This window comes from Chiloscyllium punctatum, chromosome 6, assembly GCF_047496795.1.
Source record: "Chiloscyllium punctatum isolate Juve2018m chromosome 6, sChiPun1.3, whole genome shotgun sequence".
Lineage (NCBI taxonomy): Eukaryota > Metazoa > Chordata > Chondrichthyes > Orectolobiformes > Hemiscylliidae > Chiloscyllium > Chiloscyllium punctatum.
In genome coordinates this window covers 8,158,596-8,172,322 of record NC_092744.1, presented here as the reverse complement: position 1 = coordinate 8,172,322, position 13,727 = coordinate 8,158,596, and the positions used below count along the sequence as shown (strand labels likewise).

The window sequence follows — 13,727 nt, the reverse complement described above, 5'->3', positions numbered from 1 at the left end:
CACTATTCTAGTCTACTTAATTGTTATCTTTGTAATGGTTGCTGTTTAGATATGAGCTGTCTTTAGAATTGTCAAAGTCAAATACCCACAGATTAATTGCTTCATATATGTTCTGCACACATGTTTGTATTTGCAAACATTAAGCATATCTAATTAGAATCAATTAAACATAATTAAAAGTAATATTTTAAAGGTTGCAAATCTAAATTCATGGTTCACATTATATTTATAACTCTTATAAAACTCAAACCTTTTGTTTGAATTGTGATTACATAATCATTTCTTGTGATATTATTCCTCCATTGCTCGGCAAGTGAAAATGAATAAAGCATATCCTTTCCAATGAAATTTATTTCAAAGCCATTTTAACATTTGTTGACTTTTGTTATATCTTTAAATGATGGAAACTTTGTTCCAAGTTAATATGCTGCCCTGACTAATGATCTATATTTCACTTCATCAGGTCTCCCCAGCAGGTGGCTAAAATTAACTTTTTTGGCCCTGATGCAAATGCCCCTAAATCAAGATAAATTAATTTATAATTCTACATCTGATCATTAATCACTGTGCAAATAAATTCCGAAAACAAATTATACAGGATTTTGAATGTTATGATCATGTACACTGAACAAATTATGAGTATTATACAATGTAGCTATGAATTCAGCATTTTAATTAAAAGGAAGGAAATCAAATGAAATTCAAACGGCAACTTCATTGGTGCATCAGATAACAAAGGAGCCGAAAATTGATGTCACTTTGCATCAGCTTTGAAATGTTATTTGAATTTAAAAATAGCTACTATAGAAAATACAATATCAAAAGGAATCTTAATAGACCTTGACTGTTGCTATTGCATCTCTCAATTTACTCAGTTTCTGAATCTCTTTCTTCATCTTTGACAGGTGAGCTGAAAGATCATTGGTGGGGGCGGGGGGGGCGTGCAGAGAGAAAATAGTTCATAAATGTCGTACAAAGGTGAGACTAACAATCAAGCTGAAAAACAGATTGCAATTTTACACTGAATCCAGAGTTTAAGCATTTAAGGTAGCTTGGCATCTTTTGTGTAAATCCAAGTAAGTTGATATCACAGGTTTGAAATATTTATGTTTGAACTATAAGACTAGTAACCAGAGGCCAGAACCTCAGCTACTTCAGCAATAAAAAAATGCAGATAGGGAAACTCCTCAGCTTGTTTTTCTGTAGAAATTCAGAGATCTCTTACTGAACATCTGTCCATTGCTATGAGACAGCTCCTTCCATTTTGAACCCATCACTTTTCCATCTTCAACAAATTCCTTAACCAGCACCAAATTTTATGGGTACAGTTGGGCACATTTGTTTTAGCTGAACATCCTCCAGTTCAACTTGGATCGCAGTGATGTGCTAGAGGATGCTCTTCGAAGATTGGGGATAAGCCACATTATTATAAAACAGTAAAAGCTTAGTCCTGTGATGTGGGAGTGCATTCCAATACTCAAACTGATTCCATCCCTCAGTGTTGACATGCTAATTTTGTTTACTTGGAACATGCCAAGCAGTTAAATTTTAAATTAAAAATCATGTATGCTAGAAGAGTTAATCATTGGGTACAGAAAAGGACTGTTAGAATTTTAATATTTCATACTTCCCTTGCAATTCCTGTAACACTGAAATTCTTAGCAAGTCAATTATTTCTCATTGAAAATTCCTTCCCCGCCCCTTAGTTATTTTACATGACCTGTGCTACACTATTTCTCAACAGAGAAGCTCAGAGAGAAATGCCCAAGTCTCTGCATTATTTGTGTTGCCTCTAACCTGGATGCTAGAAATAACCTGATAAATGACTTTTTTTTAATTTTGTATCCCTCTGTGCAGGGAAACATCTGACCTGCTTACCCTTTTCGCCCTGACTTCCTGATTAAGATCAGTGTAAAGTCACTGGGTCAAACAGCACCCCACCTTTCCAATGTACAACACACTGGTCCCTTGCGCTGTAGCTCTTTATAGATTTTCATTACAAAAGATTTCTGCCCTGCTGTACTTTCTATGTTGAGTTTGAAAGATGAGGACACTCCATTTTCAGAGGAGCAAATGATGGAAATATTAGAAATAAGATTCTTTTGTTGAAATTCTCCAAACTACAGGAAAGGAAGCAGCTTTGACAACAGATCTGGATGGAGATCACTTTTGTATGACCTGCTTCAGATAGCCACAAAGTTGAAAATATGATTGGAAAAGGGATGACAGCAGTGAAGTTAGCTGCAGTAATTTAAGCAAAAGATAAATGAACAGTTGTTGGCAATTTGTTACATTCTGTAATGTCAGCCTATTTAAAGTGGAAAGAACAGTTCTTGTTTCCTTTGAGATTAGAGTTATAGTTCAGGCTATCAGCAGTCAGACCACCGGAGCAAGATGTTTTATAGTCTCTGGTCAAACCTACTTCTCTTGTCTTCTTAACATTTTCAATAAATTGCACCAACAGAGACAAGAATAACATGATGGGGGAGGGGCCAAACAAATGACTTTGCAGTGTAAGGTTGGAGTTCATAGTTCATCTGCACAGCATTTACCTTTAATACATCATCATGAATGAATTTGAAATGTGATTGCTTTAATATGGATAAATCTGAATGGAGCAAGAAATATATGATCCTGTTTATCGTATTGTGTTAAAAATGGGAAAAGTATGAGTTGCTTGAATATTCAGTTAACCTTGTGCAATTTAAAGAAGTAAATTCCACTAATAATTTTACAAATTGCATCCTCATAATTGTCTGATGTCAGGAAATGTGTATTTTATCTCCTTTTAAATTTCCTTCATTTCACACTTTTGTCAACCCCATTTTTGTTTTGAACAATGTTATGACCGTATGACAGCATGATAGTAAGTGTTAACCAATAGAAGGAAGGAAGCAAGGATCATTCATATAGAACACAAAATAGTGAATTATGGGGTGTACAGACAGCTGAGCTGATTCAAAACACAGAGCTTCTTCATGTGCCTGTCTGAACTGGAGCTTTTCCATAATGCCTGTAACATGCATACTTGTTTTATTTTGGTATTGATGTTGTGTAATATGAATGGCCAGAATTGCTTTGCACCATTCTTCAAAATAATTGTTTTTTTGGGAGAAATTGATCATTAAGGTTTGCTGTCATAGATAACACAATGACTAATTGTGACAACATTTAAATATTGTATTGGTCAGAAGGCATGGAAAAAAAATCCTGATGAAAAATGTGTTCTCTTCTGTATTCTCTTGTTTAAATCCTGTTTTTTTTAATAGTGAATAACCCTGCTGTACACAAAATGACTGAGGTTAATCATCGTAATTTCTAAGAATTTCTGAACACCCAGCATTGTGCATACATTGCAGCTAAAGCTGGCACAAAAGGGATAGGAGATAAGCCATCTGCCTCCAGCCAATTCTGCACAAAATAAAACATCAAAACCCATTTTGCTAAAATAGGCACTAATGGTATTCCAGTAACCTTTTCACCTCTCACTAGAAACTCTATTGAGGGAGGCAAAGCTACACTATTAACTTAATGATCTTCCAATTAGACACTAAGATGACCCATCAGAGCCTGAAATGTCTGTTCTTGTAATATGACTGAAATTGCAGCTTGTTAAATGGCTTAAGTATGCAATTTTGCTTTCTAATTAAGTCAATTGCTGTTGGACTTCCAGAGAGCGAGCAGGACTCCAGACTGAGATGGCAGCCTGTCTTGCACCCCCCACTTCTGTCTCCCAAGTTACTAGCTGGAAAGAAGAGTGCACTGTCTGCAAAAAGGAAAACAATAGGGCGTAGCTCAACAAGGAAACTATTATTGGAAAAAATTAGATTGCAGATGCTGGAGATCAGCGTTGAAAAGTGTCAAGTTGGAAAGGCACAGCAGGTTAGGTAGCATCCAAGGAGCAGGAGAATTGATGTTTCAGGCATGAGCCCTTCATCAAGAATATCTGTCCTTGTAATCTGACTGAAATTCTTGATGAAGAGCTCATGCCCAAAACGTTGATTCTCCTAATCGTCGGATGCTGCCTGACCTGCTGTGCTTTACCAGCGCCACACCTTTCAACTATTATTGGACACTGAGTACCAGGAAGTTGTTCTGTGAGTTTTCTCTGAGTGCCTTGGTTTGCTGCAACAGTCCAAAGATGTGTGGTTTAAGTGAATTGGCTGTGCTAAATTCTACCATAGTATTCAGGGTTAGGTGGGCTAGCTATGATATATGTGCTAGGGTATGGGGCTGGATCTGGGTGAGATGGTATTTGAAGGGTTGGTGCAGACTTGATGGGCTGAATGACCTCTTTCAATACTGTAGGGCTTCTGTGATTTTTCTCTCCAGAAGAGCTCACAGTGTTCTCAGTAGTATATCACCCATTCATGCCTGGCAGGAGAATCTGCTTGGAAATTCATTCACATCTATAAATTAACTCGCCTGTGGCGATCTGTTCACACAAACAGGTATTCGGGACATAGTACTGAGTTACAAATTAAATGTTCTTCAACAATGAAGGGTTTGTCCATCATAAAGAACCTGTGAAATATAAAACTACTTCACAACTCCCAATAAAAGTTATTTTTTGGGTGGTCAGGTGAACTTGCAAGTTGCAAAGAAAAATATTGAGACTGAAAGAAAATTTAAAAATAGAATCACCCACAGAAAACAATTGAAGTGTCAACTTGCCGAGAGGGAATACTTTCACCTCTGAATCCAAAGATTATGGGTTTAATATCCACACCAGGAAGCAGACAAATATTCCAGCAAGATATTGCACTGTTATGGGTACCATGTTTAAACAAACATTTTGCCTATCTGTTCAGGTGAATGTAAAAGTTCCCAAGTTCAATAAACAGGTGCATTTAGTGTGTTCTGATAAGCATTTATCCCTCAATCAAGCTCACTGTATCAAATTAACTAGTTATTTGTTGCTCATTTACTGTTTGCAGGACCTTGTGTGCAAATTTCAGTTGTATTCACCTATAAAATAGCAAAAGGCTACACTTTGGAAGTGTTCATTTGCTGTAAAGAGCTTAGATTAGATTTCTTACAGTGTGCAAATAGGCCCTTCAGCCCAACAAGTCCATATTGACGCTCCGAAGAGTAACCCACCCAGACCCATTTCCTTCTGACTAATGCACCTAACACTTTAGGCAATCTTTGCATGGCCAATTCACCTGACCTGCACATCTTTGGACTGTGGGACGAAACCAGAGCACCCGGAGGAAACCCACACAGACACGGGGAGAACGTGCAAACTCAGACAGTTGCCCGAGGCTGGATTCAAAACCAGGTCCCAGGTGCTGTGAGGCAGCAGTGCTAACCACTGATCCGCCATGCCGCCCAATTTGATATTACGTAGAGATTCAGGGAGGTGTGAACGGTGAAAAGGGTTTACACTCAGACAAGGTAAAGGGGCTTTGCCACCTTCCAAGCAAAAATTGATGAGTTTCTCTAAACTTTAGAAAAGCTTTACATAAATAAGTTCATTGACTTTTCCTTCTCAACAAATGATTACGTGAGGTAGTTCTCAACTTTCCGGGGAAGTGAATCTACAGGTGTAAGGACAACTGAGGCTTTGTGTAAGGAAGAAAAGTGCAGTTTTTACAAGCTGGTCTTAAATTAGGGGAATGTCTGAAAGACAAAAATACCCTGACAACCTTCAATAAGAAATGAAACATAATGCATAATCCAACGCAAAATTACTTTTAGCAACAATTAACTGCTTGCTGCGCAGATGGATTGTGTGAAGAAATTCTATGAAATGCATCTCAAATCATCCTCATTGATGTTCCCTCAGAGACGAAGATGAATGTCTTTCACTCTCCGGGAGAATCCATAGATACTGATTCGCAGAAGTGTTAGTATGCAGGTACAGCAAGTAATCAGGAAAGCTCGTAGAACGTTATATTTTATTGCCAGCAGCACTGAATAAGGAATATCGAGGTTATGCTTCAGTAATACGGGGCATTGGTGAAACTGCATCTGAGATACTGTGCCATCATCGGTAGCCCCTCACAGATGAGGATAACTCTCTTCCACTCTCAAAGTGAGTCCATAGGTAGCTGTACAGGTCAGTGTGGCTACCACAGGCTCTGTTACGCTTGGGGCATAAGATGGACACAAGAAGGGGTGGATGGGGGCCATTGGTGTAGAACCGTGTTCTTTACGCTGTCTTTGTCTGGCTTCTGTTTTTTCCCGGCAGCAAGTCTCAAGGTGCTCACACCTTCTTGGATGCTCCTTGGAAGGTCTTGGGCCAGTGAGTCCCAGGTGTATGGGAGTGCCAGTGAGGCCTTGAGGGGATCAGTGAAGTTCTTGTCTGATAAATCCTGACTGGCTAAAAGTCCAGAAATTCAAGAAAATACTGAATGTCTATATTTAATTCTCATCACCAGCTTCAAGTTGCCCTTTTGTTGGGCCACTGATAAAATAGATAAGGTACTAATTGCTGTTGCTAAGGATTATGGTTCAATGGTGTGCTTTTTTTTTCTTGATTGGTCAAAGCTTTGATCCTCAAGAGTTGAAGAATATAGGGTGCAGATGGGAAAGTGGAATTCAAGCTTTGATCAAATCAAGCACAATCTTATTGAATGGCAAAGCAGAGCTGAGGGATGCGCTTCACAAGGTTGGTGTGGACTCAATGGGCCAAATGGCCTGTTTCTACACTGTCGGGATTCTATGAAGGTAAACATTTTTCTATCCATTTGCATCTCAGTCAATCCCTCCTGTCTCATTGCAAGAGAAAATGTCTCATTAACAGGCAAAGAGGCCCAACACAGGCAGCAATGTGGCCAGAATTCTTTGTGTTGTGCTGCTCTCCCATTCTCACTATAGTGAACTACTTCTTAAGATGCTCAAGCTTCTTTCCTGATTGGACAAATAAAGGCTGCTCTATTCTTACAGAGGAACCAGCAGTGCCCACATATCTGCCACCCCAAAGGAACCAGCCTGTCAGCTTCTCCACTACCTCTGACGAAGAAGCCAGAGATTCCACAGAGGATGTAGTATCAAGCCTTTGTCCTGCACCCTTCACCAGTTTAGAGACTTTCACCTCGGTGAGTGCTCTGTCTAGATTAGGCTCAGATACAACCTTGTGAGCACATCATCATGTCTCTGTAGCTGGTCAGGAAGAAACATTCCAGGCTGCTGGCACTCGGAGGACTGCCAAAGGACAGGCACAGGCAACTTGTGGTGTCAGCCATTAATAACTTTATGGAAATCCTTGGGCAGTCTTAGGAACAGCAGACAGGTTTGTTAGAAACTGTCAGTAAATTGAACCAAAGATTGAAGTGTCTAATGGTTGTCAGTACTGCGATGTCCTAGCATGTGTGCATATGGCTGTCTCTGTGGACAGGTTCATTTCTGCTGTCTATCACCGTAGTCCCTGTTGCTAAACATCAGCAGCAGCAAGAGTGGTCAAAGGTCCTAGACCTCACTCTAGATATTCATTCTTCTCAAGGAGGCTACCCAGACAAAGGAAGAATCGCATATAGTTCCTGCCGCCCCTACGCCCCAGAAGTTTCGTCGCAGGACACTTCAGAGGTGCCAAGTCCCTCCAACTCCAATCACCTGCAATCCCAGATCCTTAGGAAGTTGCAGCCAAGGAGGATTAGACTGCAGTGCTCTCAGTATGTCTGGGCCCTTTCTCCAAATGCTTCCTGTGTTAAAATTTCCAGGTGAATAAGGGCTATTACAGAACAGGCTTTTTCCACCATAGCTCCAGACACCTGGAAGTAATGGGAAGACAAATAAAATGCACTGATGGCACATAAGTAACATGGGTGACAAGTCATTTTAAATACAATTTCACATAGGAAAATAAATGTCTGATTGACTGTCATTTTAATTGTAGGACCTGGTTACTTAGCCAGCGTGTCACAGATAAGCAGCCTTTTCTTTATCCCACGGACAATAGAAGTTATATTTCTCATCATTAAGAAATGTCCTCATCGCAGCAGATTTTATGGATTCTTCAATTCTTACATTTTGAGTGCGTCCAAGGCTCAGTACTTTAATGAGGAGATCACTGAGAGAAAAGGTAACATTACCACTGTAGGACCTTGGCTCAATCTACCAATTTACTTTCTTCTATGTTTGAGCCTAGTCCTGCGTGTTCTTTTAAATGAAGCACTAGGAGAAAATATTCAGTCTCACACGCTTGATTTATTTTAAACAGTAAGTGGACAAAGCATTCATAGCTCTGGGTCTAACCCTTTTTCCCTGACCAACTACCATGTGTGCCAGTTCAAAAAGTAAGACCCCGTTCTGTCCCTGCCCCAGTCTTTTATACAATAAAAAACGTCATACACACACTGAGGTAGAATTATCTTCTCATTGGCTGTTGGTCTGACTCCTCCAATTCCCAGATGTCCAACCCCATGTGAGCTTCTTTTGCCCGCGAAACGGAGCATCACGTGACCTCCTTGGCCCGCTTCTGGGGCGCAAAACAGAACGTCACGTGACCGCCTCGCACTCTTCCGAGCGCGAAACGGAACGTCACGTGACCGCCTCGCACTCTTCTGGGCGCGAAACGGAACATCACGTGACCGCCTCGCACTCTTCTGGGCGCGAAACGGAACATCACGTGACCGCCTCGCACGCTTCCGAGCACGAAACGGAAAGTCACGTGACCGCCTCGCACTCTTCTGGGCGCGAAACGGAACATCACGTGACCGCCTCGCACGCTTCCGAGCGCGAAACGGGATGTCACGTGACCGCCTCCTGCGTGGGTTACACAGCGTCTTCACAGGCTTCTGACTGCTGCAAAGATTCACAGTCGCAGCCAGCCTTCAGTTTTTTGAGTAAGCCATATATTTACAAGTCCCCCTTTTGGTCTCATAAAAATGAGACCAACCAACCAGTTCTATACGTCACATTCGCTCTCCGATGCATAGTCTTCCCCTCTTGCCAAAGCCATGATTTCCGTCTCCATCTGTGACATCTGATAGGGCAGGGGAGCCTTCCCTTCAATTGCTGTAATAATTACCCTGTTTAACAAAGATCTAGTGCAGGGGATACAACAACATCCACACAACACTAACACAATAATCATACCAGCGAGGGACATAAACACAGAGGCAATTAATCCTTTCCATTTCCCAAACCATGAGTCAAAAATACCTCCTAAAGGATTGTCAATACCGGAATGTTCATGTATTTCTTCAGGCAAAGTTCTTAGTCCCTCCAGGGCTCTGGTTACCGAGCCATCAGGTGCCGTATTATTGGGGATAAACGTACAGCATTGGTCCCCGAACATAGAGCACACTTCCCCCCCCCCCTTCTCTGCTAACAACATATCTAAAGCCATTCTATTTTGGACTGTCATCAATGAAGTCGCTGCCAATTGTTCTGAGAGTCCCGCCACCGCATCTCTAGTTCTATTAGCTAGCCTAAGTACATTGACCGAATTAATTATGTACATTACAACGTTTTTATTCGGCGTAACTGGGAATAGAACACTGATAATTGGGAGATTCTCAAATCCTGCTGCTATCTGGTCTGCCAATTTATATTCATCAGGTACACCACGGGGAACACCTATTGCATCTATGTAAGTGGTTGAGCTGGATGTGACATCAAACAAATCCCTACGCATTCGTCTATATGGATTCATTCCCTGTCGTCGTTCTCCTAAAAGAAATAAGGGTACTCCTAACGTGACCATTGCAAAGGTTCCAGACCAATCTGGAGGTAGACTAATATGCAGTGTTCTACCTCCACAGTACCAAAAAAGATCAGCTCTGGCTCAAACCATTGTGCTAGCATTCTGCCAGCCTGTTACATTAATTGTATCCTGACACTAGTCAGCAGGCATGTTTCCCAAGATTATATTAGACCTTCGAACAAAACACATATAATTGTTGACCCTTGGTGTAAACACTGGAGGTAGTGTGGAATTCTTTACAGGTGGAAAAATAGCACTTAATGTGGTACAGTTTGGAGGGTCCGCCTGCATAGTGAGGGCCATCATACAATGAAATCCTGTTGGGTCTATATTTGGGAACAGTGGAGCTGGGGTAGTAAACAGGGTTGGCCTTGCCGAAGAACACGCAACGCAATTACTCATATTCATCGAAATTGCAGTCGCTGTCATCCAGTCTAGCCATAAGTTCTTATCCCCATACCCGGTAGCTAATTTACTAATATCCCTTCTCGTAAGGTTGTTGTGGTCTATTACCACAACTCCTGAACTTGGTTCTACCTCCATGCTTGTATTTTCAGTTTGTGGCTGGCGCATAGGAGGGTCCACTAAGGCTACCTTCACTAATCCCATGGTATCCACTCCAGATTGATCTACACCTATTACAAGATAAAAGCTTCTGTCATCACTCCCACAGTAAATCTGTACCTCTTTTGGACTAGGATTAATGTCAAATTTCTTCAGGGTTAACAAAAGTGGATTACCTAACTCTGAAGAAAGATCTATTTGCCCCTTCGTCAGGCTCACATGATCTCGAATGTTCCATCTATTATCCGAAAGTGACGACCTCTTGGGGGTCCATCGCACCCCCGTCCATGTTAGTACATTATCCCATGCATGGGTCATAGTAAATGGCATAGAAGCAAAGATATACATCATAATCCCTCCAGCTCCCTGTATCTTAACCACAATCAATTACTTGGCATAAATCAAACTGGTATGTGGTACCATGATTTCTATCGTGTCTGATGTGTACCTGGCTTCTCGCCTCCCTTAAAGATTTATCTGCCTCTTGTCCTGTTGATCTTTTATTCCTGAACCTCTTCCCTTGCCTGTGTGTTTGTCCCTCGTGCTTAATACTCCTATTAACAGTACCGTAACACTTATACATAAAACAATAACAAAGACTCCCAACCTCCACAGCCTAAAGTAATGTGGGCTGCTTACAAAGATAGACATTATATCCCTCTCACAACTTTGGTTAAAAAAATTTTAGAACCTCTCCCCCCTTTTTCCAGAACCTTCTTCCTACAAACATTAGAAGTTTAAAACCCTTCTACTCTTTTTCTGTTCTTATTTGTTCTAGAGTTCTCGTTGGCGGTTCCGTAGCTGCACACTGGCTCCAATGGTACCAGTTTTCTCCTTTCCCCTGTAATCTGACCGCATGCGATGTCCTCTCCACCACCTTATAAGGTCCTGTCCACCTCGGCTCCGACCACTTCCGTTTGATGACCTTCAACAGGACCCAGTCTGTAGTAGATGGTGTCTGAGTCTGTAGTTCCCCCTTTTCCGATCCAACCTGTTTGGAGAAAGCTGACACCAGAGCTGTTAGTTGGTCATAGTAAGGTTTGTACGTTAGAGAGGCTCCTCCCCCCCTCTAAGATCTGTACTTCCGCTCCTGGTCCCGGGAACTGCTGCCCTGTTGTTAACTCATACGGAGTGAACCCAGTAATAGAGCTTACTGAGCTCCTAATGGACATTAAAGCTAAAGGTAGGGCATCCACCCAGCTTAACATTGTTTGTGCACACACTTTTCCTATTTTTCCTTTTATGGACCGATTCATTCTTTCCACTTTTCCCTGTGACTGAGGATGATACACTGTTCCAAACGCATGTTTCAGTCCTAAAGCTGCTTCAACTTCTTGCAGGTCTTTGTTCTTGAAATGTGTGCCATTATCTGACCTGACTCTCTTTGGAAACACATGCGTTGGAATATATTGGTTTATCAAGAATTTAATCACTGTCTTTGCGTCTTCCTTTTTCGCAGGTATTGCTTCTGGCCAACCAGTGTATGCATCCACTGCTACCAAAAGGTACCAGTATCCGTTTACTCTCTCTAACATATCAGTGTAGTCGATCACTATTTCCTGACCTGGCATTCTTGGGAGAGGGAATTTTCCCTCATGTGGTTTCACTGTTGGTCTCGCATTGTATTCTGTACATGTTCTACATTCCCTAATATAATTTTCAATCATTACTGGCAAGAACGGATGCCACCAGTGTATCAGATACCTCTGCATCTGTGTTTTTCCACAATGTGTCAACCCATGAGCCTCCTGAAGCATGGAAGTTATCAAACCTGGGGGTAGGACTGGTCTACCGTCCGGCGACCTCCAAATCCCTTCTGACTCTGTGGCCCCTCTCTCTCTCCATACTGTCAGTTCCTGAGGAGAGGCTTTCCGCTGCTCTTTGATTAACACATTTGCATCACAGGCAGGTAGCAGGTCATACACTGTTCTCTTTGTTTGCATCATTATATACTGTGCTGTATAGCCTGCTGCTTTCTTTGCTGCTAAGTCTGCTTTCTGATTGCCCTTCGCTACTACTGTGTCTGCTTTATCATGTCCTCTACACTTGACCACTGCCACTCCTGCAGGTTTCATTAGAGCCTCCGCTAATCTTTTCATATGTTTTCATGTTTAATTGGGGTTTTTGCTGCTGTTAAGAATCCTGCCCTGATCCATTGACTAAGTTCTACCTGTATAGCCCCTACCACATATGCAGAATTGGTGTAGATATTTACTCTTTTTCCCTCTGACCATTCTAACGCAGCTATCATTCCCTGTAGTTCAGCCAACTGGGCTGATTCTTTGCCTGTCACTTTTCCTGTCAACACTTCCTCAAATCCCTCACTTGTCCATCGCACCACTGCATAGGCTGCTTTAAGTCCTTCAGTTGGATGTCTGTAGCAACAACCATCTGTGAACAGCACTTCTTCTGGGTCTACGAATGGAACTGCCTGTAAATCTACCCTAACTTTGGTATCTCTCTGTACCCTTTCCTCACACATGTGTGGCTCTCCTGCCATGTTATCAGCCATATTAATTCTTTCATGTGTAAAAATTATATGTGGTGCATTCAGAATTTTCTCTAACCTGGTTTGCTGCAGTGATGTCATCGTAAAGGCCGTTGAGTTCCCATACTATGTGTCGTCAGTACTGTTAGTGTATGGCCCATGACTATATGTGCCACCTTTTGGAGAATTTTTGCTACCCCTGCTGCATGTCTTGTACATGGTGGGTGTTTGTCCTCTATTGGGTCAAGGGTAACACTTACATACATCAGCACCTGCCTGCATCCCCCTTTTTTCTGAAAAAGAACACCATTTATTGTGTGTAATTTTTCAGAAATATTGAGGAAAAATGTCTCGTTGTAATCTGGGACCGCTAACTCAGCGGCCCGCCTTAGGGCCTGTTTAAGAGATATAAAACTTTCGTCTGCATCTGTGGTCCACTGCAAATGGGCCGACAAATTTCTCATGCCTTGTTCCTTTACCATGGCCCTTAGAGGGAAAGTGAGCTCCCCATATGATGCAACGAATTGTCTACTGTACTCTGCCAACCCAAGAAATGAGAGCATGTCTTTTACAGTGACTGGTTTGGTATAATGCAGAATGGAGGATCTATGGGACGGAGACACACCTGTTCCCCTAGCAGATATAATTCTACCCAAAAAAGACACCGTTTGTCTGCAGCATTGCAATTTAACCCGTGAAACTTTGAAACCGACACTATACAGGTGAAACAGCAACGACTTTGTGGCTTCCAAACAAGAAACATGGTCGGGTACTGCCAAAAGACTGTCATCCACATACTGGATCAATACCACCCCCTTTGGGAGCGTCAGATTCTTGAGCTGCTGTTTTGATACCTGATTAAACACCCCAGGTGACAAAATACACCCTTGAGGGACCCTTGTAAAATGTAATTGTTGGCCTTTGTAAGTAAATGAAAAAATGTCCCTCAAATGATCAGCTAGGGGCAAACAGAAGAACGCGTTGGCCAGATCAATGCACGAGAACCACTTATGGTCAGGTGTC

The 13,727-nt window shown here is 41.8% G+C and overlaps 1 protein-coding gene across 1 annotated transcript in view; it reads left to right on the top strand.

Annotated features, from left to right (window-relative positions):
• The window catches only part of LOC140478699 (uncharacterized), a 75,920-nt gene that overhangs the window by 41,421 nt on the left and 20,772 nt on the right, over window positions 1–13,727 (top strand). The window contains exon 4 of the mRNA XM_072572002.1: window positions 6,892–7,043. Coding sequence (XP_072428103.1) covers window positions 6,892–7,043 — 152 coding nt within the window. The remainder of the gene's footprint in view (window positions 1–6,891; window positions 7,044–13,727) is intronic.